The sequence below is a fragment of the Neomonachus schauinslandi genome, chromosome 2, assembly GCF_002201575.2.
Source record: "Neomonachus schauinslandi chromosome 2, ASM220157v2, whole genome shotgun sequence".
Lineage (NCBI taxonomy): Eukaryota > Metazoa > Chordata > Mammalia > Carnivora > Phocidae > Neomonachus > Neomonachus schauinslandi.
This window is the reverse complement of record NC_058404.1, coordinates 62,269,620-62,293,449: the sequence shown is the minus strand read 5'-3', so window position 1 is coordinate 62,293,449 and position 23,830 is coordinate 62,269,620. Positions and strand designations below refer to the sequence as shown.

The 23,830-nt window shown below is 33.7% G+C and overlaps 1 protein-coding gene across 1 annotated transcript in view; it reads left to right on the top strand.

Moving 5' to 3' along the window:
* TLL1 (tolloid like 1) overlaps nucleotides 1–23,830 on the top strand; it is a 208,160-nt gene that overhangs the window by 134,286 nt on the left and 50,044 nt on the right. The window contains exons 9-12 of the mRNA XM_021698858.1: nucleotides 1,859–1,974; nucleotides 15,904–16,006; nucleotides 18,080–18,196; nucleotides 19,400–19,545. Coding sequence (XP_021554533.1) covers nucleotides 1,859–1,974; nucleotides 15,904–16,006; nucleotides 18,080–18,196; nucleotides 19,400–19,545 — 482 coding nt within the window. The remainder of the gene's footprint in view (nucleotides 1–1,858; nucleotides 1,975–15,903; nucleotides 16,007–18,079; nucleotides 18,197–19,399; nucleotides 19,546–23,830) is intronic.

Here is a 23,830-nt window from a genome sequence, read left to right as displayed (position 1 = left end):
AGAACAGTATTGTTTGTGTACATCTGTGGATTAAATATATTTGTTTTAATTTCACTTTAGTAAATACAGTAACAACATTCTATGTGGCTTAGTGTACTTTTCAATCATTAAATAATTTATTTTTAGCTATGAATTGCAGTATTTTTCATTGAAACACACTCAACTCCCAAGTGATTATATAGCATCTGAACTGATCCTCTTAGAAGCACACTGTTTGCATTAATAAAATCTTAATAAATTTTCATTTTTTAAGGGTTCTTATAATGTTATATTTATCAAGAGCCCTTAGATGTTTCATGGAAAATGCTGAATTATGTATTTTTGACCTTGAGCATTTTCATTTTGTTCTAAAGTTGCTTTTATCTGCCTATTAATCAGAATAAACACTGCTTACTTCTACTTGAAATGTATTTTGTTGTGCAAACTTAGTATCTGTGTTTTCAAATAAATATTTATATCATATCAGACTTTTTACAGCTCCATTTTGTTTTCTTTTTTTTTTAAGATTTTATTTATTTATTTGACAGAGAGAGACACACAGCAAGAGAGGAAACACAAGCAGGAGGAGTGGGAGAGGGAGAAGCAGGCTTCCCGCAGAGCAGGGAGCCCGATGTGGGGCTCGATTCCAGGACCCTGGGATCATGACCTGAGCCGAAGGCAGATGCTTAACGTGCCACCCAGGCACCCTCCATTTTGTTTTCAAAGTCATCATCTTTCTTTCTTCATTTAACTTAAGATATGCAAAACCATTTATTATTTATGGAGGATTTGATGAGACGAGAGTTCACCTGCTGGTAGCTATGACTCTATAATATGATAATATTGCAGTCTGATTTCAGTCTCCTTCAGAGGGAAAGTACTGTTTTGTCTTTTTTTTTTTTTAATTACTGAATGAAGGTTATAAAGATGACAGGCTGAAGTGGAAGAATTATTCTTGAATTCAGGATACTTAAAGCAGCCTAGGTTCATGTGTCACATGCTATGTCTTACAAAAGCAACAGGAAAACCCATTATAGAATGGTTCTGACCACTAACCTTGGCTAAACCAATGAGCTAATCACACTCTGTGTGAAATGGCCCTAGAGATATTAATCACACAGATCTTGAGGCTGTGCAACTGATAATTTGCTATTTTAGATGACTGATAATTACTTCTAAGAAATTAGACAGCCTTAGTAAGAGGAAGACACAATTGCTTTTCCTGTAATTTCTACTTAGGATCAACATAAATAATAGAGTAAGTAAATGTCCACATCTTGGAAAATTTTAATTTTCCTTTATGTTTTTAACCTTTCAATTTTTTTCAGCTTATTTTGAGAAAAATTTTCACTGTGTATGACATTTTGGTACGACCTTAATTGACTGTATTCTAATTATTAAGATTTCTGTTTTTGGACTTTGATGTGATATTTGCTATGAAACTTAGCCTCACTTTACATTGAAAAATATTATTTATGTCTCATGTTATCCCCTAGCCACATCAACCAGATATCCACTGGCTTGAATATGAGTATAGGTCACCTACTAACTCTTTGGGAATGAATGAGAGAAGTCTCCATGAGGAAGAACTTTATGAATGCCAGATTATTTATCTCATAGTCTTGTTTTATGGTTAGCCCTAATGATACCATTAAGTATGTTAAAATTGTGGTAATGGAGACATAAGGTGAATTTACTTGGAAAGGAAAAGTCTTTTATAGAACACAAATATATATTTTCCTCTAACACTGAAAGACTCAGGGCTTTATTTATGATGTCTTTCAGAAAAATTAAAGAATGATCTTATCTTTTTAAGGAAATATGGGTAAGTCATCTCTTTAAAATATCAAATATATGTATCTTTTTTTTTTTCCTTTAGCATGTGGAGAAACCCTACAAGAATCCAATGGCAACCTTTCGTCTCCAGGATTTCCAAATGGCTACCCTTCTTATACCCACTGCATCTGGAGAGTTTCAGTGACCCCAGGGGAGAAGGTAGTTTCTATCATCGAGAGTTCTCATTTATTGTCATATAAATACAGAGATTCATCTTCTTTTAAATATAATTTGCTTTATTTTTTATTCTTATTTGATTCTTCAAATACAAGACTAAAAATCTCAGAAAATTTATAATGAAAATTGCTCAAGCTCTGGAAATTTTTTGAAAAATGTAATTTAAAAAGAAATAGTCAATGCTCTAAAAAGCTTGAAATAATGCAGATTATGTTCTCAGGCATAATGAAATTAAGTTAAAAATAAGTATCACATAGATAACCAGAAAATCCCACACATTTCAGTTAAGAAATATACATAAAATATCCAGTTTAGCTAAGAAACAATTACAGATTTAGATAGAAATTATTTTCAGTTATAGATTAGAAATTATTTTCAGCTATAATGTAACAAAAATACTGAATATCAAGCCTGTAAAATGCAATGAGAGCAGTACTTAGAAGGAAATTCACAACTTAAATGCTCACATTAGCAAATAAAAAATGCCCTAAACTAACAAGTTAGATATTCTTATTGAGTGGCTATTAAAGTTATAGTAAAATAAATGGAAAGGTACATAATGGAGGAAGTAATAAATAAAAGATGAACTAAGGAGATCAAAATAACATGGTACAAAGTATGAACAAAATGGTACTTTGAAAAAACTTAGAAATATAGGAAAATGGATGTAAATAGATCAAGAAAGAAAAAGAATAACAGGAAAAGCACAATTATCTAATCACCAAAATGAAAAGGTTATTATAACCACTGATGCTCTAGACACAAAAATGAGATTAAAAGAATATTGTCAACATTATGCCAGTAACTTAAAAAATGTAGATGAAATGGGAAAATTCCTATAAAATATTACTGAGTTCTTACTCAAGAAAAAGAAAAAAAAAACTCGATTACTCCTATAACCACTAAAGAAAATGAACTACTGTTTAATTGGATTATTAGATAATTTTCAGCAATGAAAATCCAAGCTCAGATGGCTTAATTTGTGAGTTCTAGCCAACATTCAAATAAGAAATAAGCATAATCTTATATAAACTCTTCCAGGGAGTAAAAAGGAAGATCCACTCTCCTATTTATATGGCTAGGAAAAACTTGATAGAAATCCTGACAAGGACAGTATAAAAAAGGAAAAGTATAATCCAAGCTAACGCTTGAATATGGATGTAAAATCCCCAAACCAAATCAAAGGTAGATGCATATACATGCACGTGTGTAGACACAAACGCCATTAAATGTATATCTCAATTAAATTAAGAAAAAATATCTATTACCGATTTAATAACAACAAACCCTGAAAAAACTGGGAATAGGTACCTTCTTAATCTTAGAAAGAAAATCTACAAAAATTATTACAAATATCATTCTTGGGAAAACTCTGAAAGTATTCCTTTCTACAATACCAGTTTCTTTTTGGTGGAAGTCATGGCACATTAAGGCAAGAAAATGGAATTAAACATAATAAGGATTGAAAAGGAAGAAAATTCCCTTTAGCATATTTGGTTTGTTGGTTAAAGATTTTAAAATTATTAAGAAAGGAAATGAATGAATCTGTTAACTTTTGGATTCTGTCTTGAATGCTAACCTTAAAAGTCTTTCCAGACCAAGATTGTATTGATACTAATCTTTTTTTTTTTTTTGCTACTTTTAAATAGTTTTTGTTCTTTGCTTATGACTAATTCATCTGGAATGACTCAAATATACTTAGAGTTTTTGTGAGAATGCAATTGAGGTTAAAGAAAGTTTAATATTCCTGATAATTGAATGTTGTTAAGAGAGTCATGGGTGTGGAGCTGTCCAGGGTGTTACAATATTCAACATGAAAACTGAATGAAACATTTGTGTAACATGAATAGTTTTTAACCATAAAAAGTTTCAACTGACTTGGAATACATGAATGCATACGTAATTCTTTATACAGTCATTTTTAATTTAAGAATTAAAAGTCTTTGTATGGTAGTTATAGGTGTTGATCAATTTCTGTGTGGATTTTTGAATAAGCTTTTTGAGAATATTTTATGAAAATCATTCTTAAAAAGGTACTGAAGAGCAAAATATAAAAGCTGATAAAAACTATATGTGATTTTGAAATTAAAATTATAGAATATGAAGAATTTTAAACAAGATTAGTAAAATCCACTCAGAAGAGCAAGATAATACAGGAAAAAATTGTTCCTCTTATCCAATTGCAGTACCCACACCATCAGTATTCAAAGTTAATTCACTTTTCTTGTATGTTTGATTACCAATAAAACTGTATTTTCCAAGATGTTACAAATAGGAAGAAACCAACACATCTATCATCTTTTAAAATTATTTTTCTTAATATTATGTATTATGATGAACAAATAAATTGAATTAAGTGGTCAATGAACAACATTAACTCATTTTTCATTGTTGCGTCTTTATTAGTTTCTTTATGTTTTAAATTTGGGTTTATTCTGCTGTTCTTTTTTACTTCTTTAGTTGGCAGTTTAACTTATTAATTCTAATACAAACCTTTAAGGCTATAAATTTCCTTCTAAGAAATACTTTATCTGAATTTCACCAGCTTGACATATAGTATTTTTGCTATTTTTCAATTTTCATTATCTTCTTTGTCTCTTATTATTTCTTCTCAACCAACATATTTTTTGGTAACATATATTTTCTTATTTGAAAACATACATTTTTTCCCCAATCATCCTTTTCTTGTTAATTTCTCCTTCAGTCACTTCTGGTGAGAGACTGTACTCTGTAAGATGTCAGTCTTTGAAATATTTTGAGGCTGGCAGTATGACCTTGGAAGTGACCAGTCTTCATAAAGAATAATCTTTGCTTTAAAGTTGGGACACCTGGGTGGCTCAGTCAGTTAAATGTCCGACTCTTGATTTCGGCTCAGGTCATGATCTCAGGGTCTTGAGATCGAGCTCCATGTCCTGCTCCATGTGCTGGGCGTGGAACCTGCTTAGGATTCTCTCTTTCCCTCTCCCTCTGCCCCTGCCTCCACTCTCTCTCTAAATAAACAAATAAAATCTTACAAAGGAAAACAAAATGTGTTTTGTGCAGTAGCTGGGTGCAAAGTTCTCTATGCATTAGTCTTTTTAATTGTGAAGTGTATATATTCTCTATTGTTTTGGTATGTTAATATTTGTCACTCTTTGGTGGATTTATTAATTTCTCTTTATTTTAAAAATAAATATTGTATATATTTATATTTAAATATATTTAAAATATTTTTATTCTATATTATTATATATATTATGTTTAGAATATAACATCTTTCTGATAATTAAACTATTATTATATACTGTATTTCTTTGTCTCTAGTCGTGATTTAGGTACTCTATTTTTTTCTGATATTAATAAGGCTACACATTCTTTTGATTAATATACTTGCCTGGTTATATCTTCATCTTGCTTTAGACATTTAGTTGTTATGTGGTCTTGTGTCCCAGGTGTGTCCCTTTTAGACAGCAAATAGTTTGGTTTTATTTTTTATTTAATTCATGGTGGTTAGTTTGTCTTTAGTGTTTATTACAGTTACATTTTTTGTGATTTCTGGTGTATTATTATTTCTTGTTTGCATTCTATATGTCCCACTTTGTTTCTTTTGTTCTACTTTTTTGCCTTTTTATGTATTGAATTTACGGTTTCATTTTCCCTCATTTCACTTATTTTCTATCTATTGGTTTGAAAGTTTTAAATGTATATTCTATTATTTGGTACCCCCTTTTCTACCAGCCTTCTTAATGGAGTCATATTTAAGTGGTGTCCTTATCCTTCTCCCAAACCATAAAAAGATTCTAAAAAAAAAGATTACAGTACATGTTATCTTAATTTTATATGCTATTGTTCAGTATTTTTCTTCAAGTTTGTTTCATCCTGACACAAATGAGATGTTATTATTGTTTTTGCACTTAACATTTGTTAAGCTATACATAGATATTTACCAATTTTTTTTTTGTGGTAAAAAACGTACAAGTTACTGTCTTAACCATTTTTTAAGTGTACATTTCAATAGTGTTAAGTACATTCACATCGTTATGGAACAGATCTCCAGAACTTTTCCATTTTGCAAAACTGAAACTCCATACCCATTCATGTCCATTTTCCCTACCCCTTGGCCCTGGGAACCACCATTGTACTTTCTGTTTCTATGAATTTGATTACTTTCGATGCCTCACATAAGTGGAAGCATACAGCATTTGTTATCTTGTGACTGGTTTATTTCATTTACGTAATGGTCTCAAGGTTTAACCATGTTTTAGCATGTGACAGGATTTTCTTCCTTTTTAAGGCTGAATGATATTCCATTGTATGTATAGACCGTATTTGTTTATCCATTCATCCATTGATAGACGTTTGAGTTGCTTCCACCTTCTGGCTGTTGTGAATAGTGCTACTACAAACATGAGTATGCAAATATCTCTTCAAGACAGTCCTTTTAATTCCTGTGGATGCATACTCTGAAGAAGTGGGATTGCTGGATAATTTGGTAGTTCTGTTTTTAATTTTTTGAAGAACTTCCATATTGTTTTCCATAGTGGTTGCACTATTTTACAATCCCACCAGCAATGTAGAAGGGTTCCAAATTCCCCACATCTTCACCAATATGTAGTATTTTGGTGGGTTTTTGTTGTTGTTTTTTTGTTGTTGTTGTTGTTTTGATAGTTGCCATCCTAATGGGTGAGAGGTGATATCTCATTGTGGATTTGATTTGCATTTCTCTGATGATTAGTGATGTTGATATGCTTCTTGGCATTTGTATATCATCTTTGGAGAAATGTATCTTTAAGTGTCTTGCCCATTTTTTAGTTGGATTATTTTATTTTTTCTTGTGGAGTTATAGGAGTTCTTTACATATTATGGCTATTAACCATTCATGAGATATATGATTTGCAAATATTGTCTTCTTTTTTGTAGTTGCCTTTTTACTCTGCTGATTGTTTGCTTTGCAAAAGCTTTTTAGTTTGATGTAGTACCACATAACTATTTTTGCTTTTTTTTTGCCTGCGCTTTTCTGCCATATCCAAGAAATCATTGCCAGTTCCAGTATCATGAAGCTTTTCCTCTATGCTTTCTTCTAGCTTTATAGCTATGGGTTTTACATTTAGGTCTTTAATTCATTGCTGAATTAATTTTTGTATATGGCTTAAGATAAAGGTCTGACTTCATTCTCTTGTACATGGGTCTCCTTTCCCAACAGCATTTGTTTGAAGATTCACCAAATATTTTTAGTCGTTATTTCTTCTCACATCTCAGATTTCCATTAAGGCTCATTTTGTCCTGCCTATAGTTTATACTTGAGGTTATTTTTTTAAATTAACATATTTTGCTAGTATTTTTTCTGTTTGAAAATGTGAGTTTTTTTACTTGAATTCATAATAATGTAATTTCACTGTATATAAATGGCTATATTTTAACTTTGTTAAAAATAAAAACTTGAAGAAATACTTTCACTTGAAGTATTTCTTAATGTAGAATCCTGGACATGGAAAATATCAAAAGTTATTTAATGAACACTAAAAATTAAATAAGTTATAACCATATAAAATAAGTTTACAGAAGTTATTATAAAATGATGCTGCTTGCAGATGATTTCTCAAGGCAGTTTTTTCAAATTCTAAAATCTCAGATTTCTCCCATGTAATAAAATGTATTTCAAGTGCATTGCATAACAATGTGTAGTCTCTTCATTTTTTTTTCTCTATCGTCATTTATTTTACTAAACTAGTAAAATTCTGATAAGCATATGTTACACAACACACGTGAAAAAATTATCAACTGCCTTACATATGAATATAAACACATGGATGTTATATAAATTTAATCAAATGAAAGCAAGCTATATAATTTATAAAATTGGAAGTGTTTTAGTTCAGCATTATGAGGTTAGTTGAATATTATAAAATTTGTTATTTTGTCAAATAATAGTATCAAATGGAAACAATCTGTCTAAAAATTTCATAAATGCTAGTAACACTAGAATTCAGTATGTATATTTAATGAACCTGATGAATTAGGACTAGGAGGACTTTTTTCCAATTCAATAAATATAAGAAATTAATGTTGAGTATTTACTATGCCAGGCACTGTGTTAAACTGCTCACACTCCATTGAGTTTAGGATTATAATTATCTCTCTTTTATATGTGAAGAAATTGAACTTAAAAAAGGATTGAGTAACCTGCCTAGCACCACAAACCTTGCATTTGGCAGAGCTAATCATTAAATTTTTCTTTAGTAATAGAGAATATGTTTTCTCTTCTCAAAAATTCAGAAGAATGAACTAAAAAATTACACTTAAGTTGATCAAATAAAAACAAATATACTAAGATGTAATAGATTTTAGAAAACTGAAGACTTCATTGTGGAACTAAAACACAGTAACATATGTAGCAGAATGTAACATATCATATGCCAGGATGTATTATAAATTGTCAGCTTTTCTCAAATTAATGTATAGTTTTAAAGTAAATCCAATAAATTTCCAATAGATTTTTGTTTTATACCAGACCCAATTTTTCCAGAGGTGATTTATAAAATAACAAGAGTTGGAATAACCAAGGCAAATTAGAAAATAATTAATGAAGGGAAGTGGATTGCACTGTAAGGTAATAGAAAAACATTAAACTGCTTCAGTAATTCATATTCTGTGGTATGTCAAAATAGGCTTCTGAATCAATGGAACAAACCACAAAGACCAGAACTATGCCTGAGGGCTTAAAGACTTTTGTCGTATATTTGTTTATAAATATGAACTTTCTTTCTTTCTTTCTTTCTTTCTTTCTTTCTTTCTTTCTTTCTTTCTTTCTTTCTTTCTTTTTCTTTCTTTCCTTCTTTTCATCAGAGAGAGAGAGAAAGAGAGAGAGAGAGATGAGTGGGGGAGGGGCAGGGGGAGGGAGAGAGAGAGAGAATCTCAAGTGGACTCCATGCCCAGGGCAGAGCCTGCTGTGGGGCTTGATCTCACGACCCTGAGAGCATGACCTGAGCTGAAATCGAGAGTTGGGCGCTTAATCTACTGAGCCATCCAGGCGCCCCCAGAAAATAAATAAGTCGGGTAAGAGTTTTTCAATAAATAATAAATCATTTTTATGTATTTGCACAAAAACTAAACTTTTATTTCATATTTTTCTGAGGAAAACAAATGATTTGGTGTTTATTTTCTGGAAAAGACAAGTTGGGTACCTAAATAAAAAATAACAAAATGCAAAATAATTTATTAGAATAATTACATTAACAATACAAAATCACAAATAAAAATCAAAATGAGATGAGAGAACATTGGTATTATGCATATATAAAGAGCTATTTTAAATTAATAAGTAAAGATTAACACCACATTAGAAAATGACTAAGAAAGCAGAACATTTATTGATCTGTACAAATAGATATATAATTAATATAGAAATTGTTTACTTTCAGTCTTAAAGAAGTACTTTTTGAATCAACAATGATGTGTTGTATTTTACCCACAAAGATGGAATAGAATAATATCAAATGATAGTAAGGGTACAGAGCTTCTGAAAATAAAAGTGGAAATATCTTTTCTGAAGGACTTTGGTAATCTTTATCATATTTTGAAAAATGCACTTGCATTTTAGCCCAGAGATTTATTTTAGAGAAATTATTTGAGTCTGTGCAGAGAGAGTTATATATAATAATGAAAAATTGGAAACAAATTAAATTTAGAAAACCAAAAATAGCATTGATTTGAGAAAATGTTTTTAATATATTGGGAAATTTAATAAGCAGGTTAAAAATCATAGGCATGAAAAGTTCTAATTTTTAAATTGCATATGTTAGAGACGAAATTATGGAAGAATATATACTAAAACAATGCTTATTTCTCTCTGGTGGGTTTACAGATAGATTTTATTTTTTCTTCCTTTAATTTTCTACAATAAGTGTGTATTATTTTATATGGGAAGAATATTCTTTTTAAAAAATAAGTTTATTATTGTACAACAGTGTAAATGTACTTTCACCATAAAACTGTGCACTTAAAAGGGATTAAAATGGTAAGTTTTATGTGGATATTTATTTTACCACAGTAAAAAAGAAGATTGTCATTTTACATGTATGTCTTTTTAGAATTAGACTTTCCAAGGTAAAAACAGAGTCCTGTCCAATCTAAGACTGTTCTTGATGTTGCACAGTGCATTCTGGTAACAGTCCAGAATGTGCAGCTGAGAATGGAGCTCTGTTGAGCTGATAGAATTATGCACTATTGATTCTTTCATCTTTTAGAACTGATCGACCTTTTAACAAGGGCAGATTGCTTTTGTCTTCAATAGAGTTAATATTTTTTTTCTTTTCCTGTATAACCCACTTAGGAGCTATCATTTGACTGCTTTCATTTTGCAAAAATTTCTTTTTAATCACTCATCTGTGCTTTACACATATGGGGTCAATTCAAAATATAGTATCTGCTGGCGTGTGAAAGAAATCTTTGCTCTCAAGAACTTATAAACACAGCAAGAGCAAGGCCCAGTAATACAATAGCCAAACTCTGAAAAATCACTGAAAGCAAGATGGAATTGCTGAGATAGGAGAGCTCAGATCTTGTTGGGAAATCTAAGCCTTTGATCAAGACTTTGAAAGGTGTGAAGAGATTCCAGAAACAGGGAAGGGGAGAGTCGTGTCCCAGGAAGAATGACATACACTTTGACTAAAGGAGTGCTGAAACTGGGGGTACTTTTTCAGGGCACACCAGCAAGAAGTCAGGGATGGGCAGGATGAAGGTTCTGTTTGAGGTAGTGAAAGATGAGGCAGCAGAGGTGGGTTATGACCCTAGAGTCATGATGCCTACGATTAGGAATTTACATGGAGTTGGGTGTGAAGCCACTGGTGCCCAACTTTCACGGGATTAAAATGGCCATACAGGATAGGATGAATTAGAGATGAGTGAAACTGAAAACCAAAGTACAGCTTGTGAGAGATGCCTGGGTGGCTCAGTCAGTTAAGTGTCTGCCTTGGGCTCAGGTCATGATCCGAGGGTCCTGGGATGGAGCCCCTCATCGGGCTCCCTGCTCAGTGGGGAGTTTGCTTCTCCCTCTGCCTGCCACTACCCCTGCTTGTGTTCTCTCTCTCTCTGACAAATAAATAAAAATAAAAATAAAAAAAACCCCACAAAGTACAGCTTAGGAAACTATTGCAGTTATTTCAAAGAGGTATGGAGAGCATGGTCAGCGAAAATGGAAGGAGAACATTATTAGGGGAACTACAGAAGTTGGAATTGATTAGGTATAGGGGTGGAGTGGGGATTAAGGAGAAGAAGGTATGAAAAATGTTCCTGTGAGTAGTTGGTGATGACACACCAAAATGTCAAAACCCAAGTGTTATCATATAATTTTAAGCAGAGAAATTACTCTTATAGCATAATCCAATTCTTGTTTTTCACCTGTCATATAATAAATCCCTGATGGAATTAGGGATCCACCTGAGTCATACAACTCGTCTATTGTAAGGCAGGGACTTGAACCGAGGTCCAGGTTCTCCTGTCTGTCTATTCTTTAGATTTTAAAGTAAGAATCCCTTACTTTAACGTGTTGATTTTCCTGTGAAACCTTAAAATTAGGTTGATGTTTTTATGTTCCCAGCATAGTTGGATTAAGTAAATTGGGTTAATACTTTTATTTCTTTCATAACTGTCTTCAGGATTTATGTTGTGAGGGATGCCTGAATATGTACCATGAAAACAGTAATACATGAGAATCTTAACAATGCTTTCAGATTACCTTAGTGGTTTTCTAACATTATCTAATTAAGTCCTTCTGATTTAACTCTGCTGAGATCAGCTTGATATTATGGCCTCCAGGGATCTGACATAAGGAAATACATTCCAACTAAGAAAGTTTAAGTAAACTAGCAATCCGAGAAGCTAGAACTTAAACCAGGCTTTCGACTCCCAATCATAAATAGCTTCTAGTTGCGGGAAAAGATGTAATTTTTTTCCTTTAGCAGGATACAATTCGGAGCTGAACAAAAGCTTAGTGATCAATTATTCCATGAGTTGGCAATTTTTTCTGGAAAAGATATACAGTAAATACTTTTGGTTTTGCCGGTGATTCAGTTTGTTTCAAATGTTCAGTTCTATTGTACTGCAAAGGCAATCATAGGCAATATGTAAAGGAATGGGTCCAACAAACCTTTCTTTACAAAAACTGGTTGAAGGCTGAATTTGACCCATAGAGTATAGTTTACTGATCTTCTCACCTCTAGTCTTATTCCTGAGAAGAAAACTGTAGTCTCCCTAGAGATTATTAGGCTTGTCCAGACTTCTTTTGGCTGGAACCCAGAAATCTATTTTATTTTACTGCTTTTGATTCTAATATCTCTTTCTAAAGAGCCATTTAATAATATCAGTCTAATTGAAGATTTGTGTCTTCCCCATCCTCAGCACTGTAAGACCAATTCTAGTTGGTCTTTCTGTGGTGCTCATGGAATTAGTTTAGGTAGTCAGTAATGTCTTAATTGTGCTGACAATAGTTTCTTGATTATATTTTTCAGGAGATTTGCAGACATCCAGTCCCTTGACTGTTGGTCTGCCTTTCTTCCAGATTCCGCACTTTGTGGCACTCTGCTTTACTACGTAACAAAGTTTTAATAAGCAAACTCCACAGCAATTGTATCAATTTAACCTTGCAGAATAGCAACTAAGACTCATTCATAACAGATCACAGGAAATCCTGAATTGTTCCTTGTATCTCCTTCAATCTCATGTTCCAAGGGAGCCATGATTAATTTTAAATTGATAATGGTAAATTGATACTTACCATAAGAAATAAACATTTATATAATTGTGCCAGTTAGTTTTCATTTCATCATTCTTTTAAAAAGATGCAACGTATTTACACAAAAAAGCATAATTTAAGAGAACCAAGTATTTTCCAAATGCTTTTGATTTGTAATTCAAGTTGATTCTGCTAGCAACCTTAGTCGAAGGCCAGCATTTTACTTCTGTGTCAGAGCCCTAAGATTTGATTTTAGAAAACCTATCTTTATTACATTTTCTGCTTCTAAAGGACTCTGTGTTTTATATTAAAGTAGGCCAGTTTTGTTCCTCCACGGTGCTTGGCGTTTAAAATAGAAGATTAAAAACAAGATAGGAAACTTTTCTGTTTAGAGTTATCCCCCTTCCAACTGTGTGTGTGTGTTTGTGTGTGTACATTCCAAACTTCAAATATTAACTACTTGTTAGCATTCCAACCACATTGTTTTAATTTTAAATACAATTTGATGATATACATACTTCCAATTTAGCTTGATTTTTTTTTCCCTCGTAGAAGAGGAAGTGAAATTATTTGCACACCATTATGAAACTTACCTTTAAATCCAAGAAGGAAGCCACAAAATGAGCCTTGGGGTCTACCGTTTGTGTCTGAATTCTAGTTTTGCCATCTCTGCTATAATAACTGAGTTCTTGTATGATCATACAGATTCGAATCCCTGGTGGTTGCTAAGACAGAATACAAATGCAGAATGAAACCTAAGATCAGGGGTGCCTGGGGGGCTCAGTCATCAAGCGTCTGCCTTTGACTCAGGTCATGATCTCAGGGTCCTGGGATCGAGCCCCACATTGAGCCCCACATCGAGCCCCACGTTGAGCTCCCTGCTCTGCAGGAAGCCTGCTTCTCCCTTCCCCACTCTCCCTTCTTGTGTTCCCTTGCTCACTGTGTCTCTCTCTGTCAAATAAATAAATAAAATCTTAAAAAAAAAAAAAAAGAAACCTAAGATCAATCAGGCAGTGGTAGTCTTCCCCATTTAAACAGGCTTAAAGTAAATATAAAATTAAGGAGAAAAAACAAAAATTATTTTCCAATGATGTTGTAAGAATAACCTAATATTACATTGGTATTCAGAGATGGAAGAGAAAACATACTGGGAACTTCAGAAAAATTGTTTAGAAACTATGCATTTTAATAATCAGATATTGAGGATTACTGCAAAAGAAAGGAAAAAAATGGATATTGTGGAAATTTTTGTAAACATTTTTGAGAATATTTGGAATGATAAAATTAGGTGAAGGAAAAGAAAAACAAAGGAAAAAGAGAAACTATAAATAAGGTAGACAGAAATAAATAAAAATTTAATTTTATTTTTTTAAAATTTATTTATTTATTTGAGAGAGACAGAGAAGGAGAGAGAAAGAGAGGGAGCATGAGTGGGCGTGGCAGAGGGAGAGGGAGAGAGAATCTCAAGCAGGCTCCACACCCAGTGGGGTGCCTGACGCAGGGCTCGATCTCACGACCCTGAGAGCATGACCTAAGCCAAAACCAAGAGTTGGAAGCTCAACCAACTGCACCACCCAGGCACCCCAACAATTTTATTAAACAAAACCAAGTTATGCTACACAGATTGTATTACATTAAAATGCAAAACAAAACAAGTGTGCCTCTATTTTCACATCCTTGGTAGATTTCATCTCTTTGGAATCAAGAAAATATATGTTTAAAGAAACTGAAAAAGTTCGAATTTAATGGCGAAATGTTAATGCCATTAGAAGGTACAGTTGACTTTCATTATAGTTCGATAAAGTCTTAGTTTCTATCTCTATAAAATAATTATTTACAGGGGCAATTATAACTAGCTTTGGTGTACAGTTCCACTGATGACCATTGTTGTTACTGAGATGCAGGACGCCAGGAGGAATATTTATTGTTATGTTGTATCTTCATTCTCATAAGAAGTAAGCTAGTTAAGGATTGATTTGCCCTAATTAGTACTTATGGTTCTGTTAAGTATTGAGTTCAAGAAAGGGGAGAAGTATATGTTTTCTACACAAAAATGGTAGCACTCTTCTGGAATATGGATTCAGTATTGATGGATTATATATATATTTTACTCAGTTCTTGAGCTTGAGAGTTCTCTTAAATATAAATTCAGGTTTTTATTTTGTTACCAAAGGATTCTTTAAATATTGTTACAATCTATAGTTTTATATTAGAAGCATTTATTTAAATACTCATAATTTGTTGCTTTGGGCCAAAGTCCATTGCAGCTTTCAGAGTAAAAAAAGGTTCACCTCACACCTTAAGCACCTTAGATATTTTAAGCAGAATGAGTTTTTGAATATTAAAAAAACTATTTTCCAAATGAATTTTACTTCAGATAGATATATTTCTCATGCTAGTTTGGCTCTACTTTTGGTGTAATCAAGTAGAAAAAGAGTTAATTATTTGAAAAATAAAGTCTTTTTATAAAGCAGTAAGAAAATTGTCTTTCCTGGAGTTGTTCTTGAATTATCTGAATTATCTTAACAAAAAGCAGCATCATTTCAAGACAAAGTACAGAATAAGGGGTCATGTGTAAGATCTTATAACTTGAGAGGTCCTTGAGTATATATTCTTGGATCTAGAGAAGCATAGTGACATCTGTCTTTGATTATAGTTACATGGATAAATTCAAATTTTAGAGCTGTATTTAAAACATTTCAGCATACACAATGATATTATGTTCTTGGAATATGGCACATGGTGGTAATTTTTAATATAATTATACACGTCTGACTGGTTGTCTTTGAAATAAATTATTAAAAAGAAGACATTCATGGCAAAATCAGAATTTCTCATGGTTTAAGTCCTGTTTATCTTAAAAAATTCAAAATAAACTCTTTGAATAAAGATTTCTGTTGGTTTCACAATTGTTTAAATTACCTTTATCGAAACTTTGCTTTAATTGCTAAAATGTTTAGTTTAACTCCTGACATAGTGCTCCTATATTGTCAAACATTAATGAGAACGAGAAGAAATTTTCTTTTTTTGAAGTGTTTGCTAAGAAAAAATATTAAGGGAATACTAACAGAAAAAAAAAAAAAGAATTAGCTATGAATCTGTATACATAGTAGTCCTGGGTTCCTTATCTCCAGGAATCAAATTACCGTGTGCAGTTAATAATCATTTTACTTTTTGTGTCATTTTGCTCCAATTTGCAGATTGTTTTAAATTTTACCACAATGGACTTATACAAAAGCAGTTTGTGCTGGTATGACTACATTGAAGTGAGAGATGGGTACTGGAGGAAATCACCTCTCCTTGGTAAGAGACTCTTTACCTCCCCTGTGGCCATGCATCTAGTTTGTCCTTGAAAGTAGATTCTTTCAAGAGTCATCTTAGACTTCAAAATGTATGTGGCCCGCATCTTAATTTTTATTATACTCTTTTCAACCACAGCAAAATACAGACAGATAAATAGAGAGATTGATTTTAAACTAGCTTAAATTATGAGAAAATACTTGGATCTGAATGTAATGATTGAGAATAGCCTCCAAATATATTTTTAATTTGATAAATCATCGCTTTTATGAGAAAACCAGATAAATGATGTGGGTGCACATGTCTGTGTTTTGTTTTGTTGGCTAAGAGAGTAGAATGTGAGCCACTAGATCCATGTTTGGTAGCTGATTTCTTCTGCCACCCACGTTAGCTCTCACTGTGGACATCACGGTTGTGCTTCTCAGAGAGTTTTTGTGGCTGAGAAGAGGCATTTGTCCTTTGTGTCATAAATTGTAGCTCAGATTTGGTGCTCACAAAAGTCTGCTGCCAACGTTTAACCACAGACCACACCATTAACTTGCATGAGGCACTTTACTGTTGCCCTCTGTTTTACTTAAAGGTGAGAGCTGTTGTGAGCATGTAAGCATCTACTTTAATATTGAATTTTTTTTGAAATGGCAACTTTTCCTTTATTTTTAGAGGTAGCTTTGCTCAGTTGTGCTTATGTGCCATACAGTTCTTTTTATCTTAACGTCCAAAACCCGCTGAATGGACACTGTTGTATTAAAAGTCTTAGGTCCAAGACATATAGAGATGTTTAAAAATAAGAAAAAAAAATAGTGTTGAACGAATGTGGTAAGTCAGGTTGAAGAAAACATTGTCTTGAACACTGCATTTCTTAGCCTAGGTGAAGCAATCTGTAATATATGTGTATGTGTTCCAAAGAAAACATTTCATTAAATTCATATTGAAGAACCAAATCTAAAGCTAAATAGTGGAGCACATTTCTTTTAGAATGCCAGCAGCATTACATGCTTCGGCGTATAGTGGGCCAACAGACTGCTTCAGTCTGGTCATCGTTTTCATGTGGAAAATTTTCCCCACTACTTCCCCTGAGACCTGTTCCTTGAAGTGTACCTGTCAGACAGGCAGCATCAGGATCACTTGTTAGAGGGGTAGAAATCCAGGCTCCATTCCATACTTTCTGAATTAGAGACTGTATTTAACAGACTCCCTGGCATTTCATATGCACATTACAGTTTAAGAAACATTGCTCCTCTTTTGCGTGCCCTTAATTTACTTTGCCATTTAGGAAGACGGTTTTTCACCTGTTGACTGTTAGTATGAATTCGTTTGAAGTCGACGACCATTTTTCATATACTGAAGCTATGTATGATAGCACTGCCAGGGGCATGCAGAAATGGATGGCAATGTATTATTGTTGGTAAAATTATTTCATGTGATATGCAGATTTAGCCATTTTCTCATATATGGAAATTTAAAGCACAGTGGAGACACACAGTTAGCCAATATATGTTTATGGGAGGTTGACCGACTACACAACAGATTATGACTTTGTACATGGGATGGAATGTATGCAGCAGTGTAAGACTCCCAGAGCAGCATGTGAGTCTCCCCGGTGGGTCATCGTCGAACCCCACAGGACAAAGAACTCTGCTTTGGGCTGAGACACATCCTTAACCAAGCTACTTCTCTGCAAGGACTGGTCTGACAATTGGAGCCAGTTTCTCAGGATCGCCTGTACTTTTTTCTGTTCTCTATGAAAGAATATTCCCTACCTTGATGTATCATGTGACCTTTTACAAATATGTCTTTAGCACTAGCTGTTTCTTAATTCTGTAGAAAATGATATTGACGTCAGGCTGTTAATCTGAGAATGGTATGTTCCAATATTTTATAAATAGATACAAAGACATTCTTTTATTTATCCACCTATGTTAAGTAAATACTAGGCATACTTACAGTTCTAGTTACTCCAGATAGAGTATAGGAACCAAATCGGGTTTTATATATATAATTTGTGGCTAGTGTGGAAAGCAATTAGAATATAGAGTCATATTTAGGAGTCTCTCTGTATTCTTTTATTTCTTTTAGGTAGATTCTGTGGGGACAAGTTGCCTGAAGTTCTTACCTCTACAGACAGCAGAATGTGGATTGAGTTTCGTAGCAGCAGTAACTGGGTGGGAAAAGGCTTTGCAGCTGTCTATGAAGGCAAGTCCCATTCAGTTTTAGAGATTACTTCCCCTTAAGTCTCTTAGCAGAAATGTCCTTTCTCTCAATTTCATTAGAATGATATTGTAACCACATTTAATTATGAAGTTTCCTAAATCTGTGTTATAATATTCACAAAAATGAATTTTTTACAAAAGTACTCGGTAAAGTTAAATTGCAAGAAGAGCCTCTTTCCTGGTACCAGTGACATAGTAACATATAAATGTATGTAGGGATGTGGGGGGGGGGTGTATGGAAATGGCACAAAAGCTCTTAAATTTCCATTGTTTCCATGATTATTAAAATGTCATGAAGAAATTATGATTTTTTTCTTTGTACTAAATTTGTGTTTATTTGGTGCCTATACTGCTGAAATTCTCTGTTACAGGAAACTGCACAGAAAGTACTTGTGCACATTTCTGGAGCATGCTTTGTCTAAGTGAGGGAGGCAGCATTCAAGGGAGACTTTACTAGCTGCTTTGTTCTATACTTCTCTGAAACGACAAGTTTCAGAGAACAACAGCTGGCATTGTGTGTCCTGGCCTTAAAAATCGCCCCCCCTTCTTCTTTTAGCCAGGTTGTGGGCAGAAGAGACCCTTCTTGCGCCTACCTCTGCTAGCACAAGAGCTTAGGTAATTTAGAAGACAGGAGATTTCTGCTTCCCTTAAACTTTTAAGTAAACGGAAGCATTTTGTTGTAGAGATTAGCTGTACGGCCGAGAAGGGGATTATTTGGATGGAGCCACAGATGTTGAGCACATGATGCTAGCTCACGTTGCCAGAGGCCCAGAGAGTTCTGTGGAGCGTCTCTCTTGATCAGCTATTTTACCTGAGCTCAAAAGACTGTAAGAACCAGTTCAGGGACTCATATAGAATATGATAGAATATTCTACTGCATAGAATACATTTACAAAATCTCAAACGGTTTTTAGAAGTTAAAAAAAATACTGTTTTTTTGTAAAGATGTAAAGAAACTGTGATAAAAAAAATCATATATTCCCGTGCTATTATCTAAATTTTATAGTTAACTGACTAGGTTTTTACCATCTAAATATTTACAGCAGTATAGCCAGCCAACTTTGATTTTTTTATAGCCGGTCTTTATGTACTCAGCTACAGGCACTGAACTAAAATGGTATCTCAGAAGAAAATGAAAATGAAATGTCAGGTCTAGATTTATTTATTTGCTTATTTTCGCCCTCAGCGATCTGTGGAGGTGAGATACGTAAAAATGAAGGACAGATTCAGTCTCCTAATTATCCTGATGACTACAGACCGATGAAGGAATGCGTGTGGAAAATAACAGTGTCAGAAGACTACTTTGTTGGATTGACCTTTCAGGCCTTTGAGGTAAAGTCTTTTAGGCACCCTTCATGGAACATATCCTCCATAAATGACAGTGCCATTCAAGGGGATCCTCATTAAATAAGCAAAGAACCAGAGAATCAGCTTTTTAATCAGCAAAGAAGCAAAGGATTGCCTATAAAATGTAACATCAAGAGTGAAAGAGGTTTTTTTTTTTCCTTCTTCTTCTTTCCTCTTGTTGCAGACATTTTCAAGAAGATTAAAGTGAGTTTACATTATCTGTGCTATTTGAATTAGAATGTTTGAAGTACCGACAATAGTTCCTTTGGAGAAATGCACAGGCTTGTTTCACAAGACCGCTTGAAGAGTCCATTAAAATAATAGAACTTTTATTTCTCTTCTAAACTAAGAGGTTAAAAGGTAGACCATCATGTTGTTGTTGTTGTTGTTGTTGTTATAGAGAAAATCCATATTTCACCTTTTCACCATTATGCAGAAAACTGTTTATATCAGAGATAGAGATTTAAGTGTTTTTAGCTTTCGATTTCATCAAAAATATATATCAGGGAGGAGATCAGCACCAACATTACATTATTAGATGAAGGCACAATAAACCAAAGGTTATTCAGAATTCTGGAGCAAAGTCTGGGTCCAAAACTACCAAGCTGGCTAATGAGTCATTTTAGTGGGGCTGGGGGAACTGAGCTATGGATTGGAAGCCAAGAGATGGAGGACTTTGTCGTGAATTCCACAGCATGTTTAAATTGAAGAATCAGTCTAGAAATTGAGAGCCCACTGATGAAATGGGAAGAAATGATGAGATGGTGGTGGTAGGTTCATCTCCAGATGCCATAACTGGAGATTATTTCTTCATTGATTAGAAGGCTGATTCTCTGTCCAAGCAATCAGAAGGCAGTGCCAGGGTATGCTCATTCCTGAGTGCAATGCGTGTGCTGGTGTCTCAGTCCCCAGAGCAGAAACATCAGGGGAATCCAGGCATTACCATAAGCCCAGAGAATCTCTCACCTTCACGTGCAAGCTGTGTGATATACTTATCTCCACCCCTTTGCATATGCCATTTAATTTCCCAGACATACGGCCTTTTATCATGAAAAAATTATCTTCTCTTATATGATCATGATGTTGTGTTATATGCTCCTGATCATTTTGCATTTTTGGAAACCTTGGTTCTTGAGATTATTTGATTCATGTTTGAATTTTGTTATTTTACCGGATCAATAATATTGCAAACATTATTCAAATAGACCACCTTATTGTTAACAGTGAACTAAAACTGGATAGGATTCACCTGCTATTTAGACCAAAATAACTGGTTCAGTGAAAAATTATCTACCTAATGCCTGCATTACTTGTATTTTGTGATGTTGCCCAAATGATTAAGAGATGAACTGTCTTTCAATATATAATTCAATTTTTTATGAAATTCTCCTATTACATAAGTGATGTCAGAGAATGCATCTAAAACTAAATTCCATGAATCTAAAAACTGAGATACAATCCCTGAGATGCAAAAGGCTTAGTTGGTTTGCAGTTTTTTCTTTAATGCCAATATATCACAGTGATATTCTTCAAAAATAAGGTAGTGAAAGGACAGGTAGGAAAGATTTAATCTCAGGCACTTAGAACCATGCCTGACAGAGAGTAGTCGCTTAATAAATATTTGTTGATTGAGCAAGTGATTGAGATTTGGGATTGGGGAAAGGTCATGCCATGTTTGGCTGACAGTACATTTTAACTGTTATCTCTAGGTTCCTGTCCTTTCTTCATCTTGCTCTATTTCCTTATGTTTCTTCCTCCTTTGTTCATATACTGGACATATGTAAATGCCTGATAGGTCTCTCATCTTCAGATGACCAGAACCAAACCTTTGATTGTCTTGTCCTACTCACTAACTCACTCTTCTTCAGTCTTCCAGATTTCAGTATTTACTATTTCGGTATGTCACTATTTACTCAAGAACGAGCCCTGATTTCACTTTTTCTCTTAAACCCTGAGGCCAATCAGTTAACATATTTCATTTGCTTTCTCTTCCACAATGCCCCATACATGACCACTTTATCCCAACTTTGTGGACACTACTATGTTCCCACTGCTGCTCCTTCTCTTGGAACTTGGTGAGAATGTCACCTCTCTACTCTTGCCCTGCATATCCTGATCCACAGCAGCCAGAGTGATACTTTTACAATGTAAGTTAGATCATAACCCGATGCTTAAATTCTTTTGGGGTGGGGGGAGCACCTGAGTGCTCAGTCGGCTAGGTGGCCAACTCTTGATTTTGGCTCAGATCATGATCTCAGGGTTGTGAGATCGAGCCCCACATCAGGCCCTGTGCTCAACAGGGAGTCTGCTTGAAATTCTCTCTATCCCTCTCTCTTTCTCCCTTTGCCCCTCCCACTTTATGTGCTCTCTCTCTCTCTCTCTCTCTAAAATAAATAAATAAATCTTAAAAAAAATTCTTTCAGGGGTTTTCTATCACACCTAAAATAAAGCCCAGACTCAGTGATCCTGGACCAAGGCAACCCACGATTGGTCCCAAGCTCCTTCTCGCTCCCTCTGAGCTAATCTCTTTGGTCTTCTTTCTCTTCCTTGGAAATACCAAGTTTACTCGATCTTATAGCATTTGTCACTGATGCTCTTCTACCTCTAAATGTATGCTTTTATTCCTCTCATTTCATTTGGATCTCTGCTTCAGCATTGCCTCCTTAAAAATCCTTGCCTGGTAACTCTATTTTAAATATATTCTTACCTACAATTGTCTATAAACCATTATTCTGTTTTAATTTATTGCACTTACGACTACTGGAATTTATGTTATGGATCTGTTCATTTACATGGTTGCTGTCTCACTAAAAATGATCACCACCAAAGGGTAGGGATCTTAACCTATCTTGTTGGTCACCATATTTTCAACACCACTAGATGCATGATTAATACATGATGATGGGGGGGGATGAAAGAATGGATGGATTATAGGTAAGGGAGTGTGAGAGTGCATGATGATTGGTGGGTAGAAATTAATATATCCTTCCTTTATCAAAGATACATAAATTTCGATGCAGAAGGAAACAAGCCCAGATAGCTAAGAAAAGTTTAGATTATGTAGGACCTGATATGCCTTATAGCTCAATTTAGATAGATCCTTGGTTCTAAGAAATTCAGAAGTGACAAAGAATTTAGAGATGTTCTAATGTATATCTAAATCTTCTAGATAAGGGAAATGAACTTATGCCATTAACCTAGTATCATATAAGCAAGCACCAAACCAGCATCAAAATCCAGGTATAATCAATATTCTTTATTCATAGATTCTGTATCTACAAATTTACATACTAACTAAAATTTATTTGTAACCCCCAAATTAATACTCACCATGCTTTCTGGGTCATTCATGGACATGCACAGAACTGCAAAATATTTGAGTCATCTGACATTCACATCCCCAGCTATGATGTGAATGTGCCTTATGGAGAAAATGTATGTGTTAAATAAACATTGTTCAGGCATGCATTATAATGCAGTTGGCTGTGAGTTGTATTAATGAATTGGCAACATATATTAAGGTGTCTTTAAACAGAAACACACATAAAACAAGGTTATGTATTGATTGGTTGACAAAAAATTTGTGATCAGAAGCTCACAAGAACGTAATTCTCTATTTTCCCAGAAGCAATGAATCAGTAATTACTAATTCAGTGTTTTCAGCAACTTTATAGAACTCAACTACCATGAATATTGAGAATCAGCTGTGTATGTATTTTTAGTTTGTTCTAGTGGTCATTAAGTGATTTTTTCATTTAGTTGATTTGTATCTGTTTATATCAATTTATTTTTATTTACATATTTTTAATCTTTAGCTTTTACATTTTATTTTGAAGATGTATAATTAAAAAAAAGTCCTCACCACTTCTCAGCATTTTGTGGTCTTGTCTGACAAAACAGTTTTTATTCATTGTTATCAGTCTTTGCCTTTATTCAAAAACTGTTTCTGTTTTTGTAACTGTTTATTCTCTCTGTTACACTCTCCCCTTTCAGATAAAAAGGGCCCTAAGACAAATTTGTCCATCATTTTTGTTGAACTCTACCGTAAAGAACTTAATAGTTATCTGTTATTTATACCTTTCTGTGAATTTATGTGGTGACTTTATCTCTTCTCATGCTACTTAGATTTTAATGTGAGTACAGAAAGAAAATCTGAACAAGCGTCTTTGTTAATGAATTTCAGGTATCTTTGAACAGGAAAGGATACTATTTGGAGGTCAATAGAGTTCTGATACATCTGTAATTACACCCTTTGGGAACCTTTTTCTTC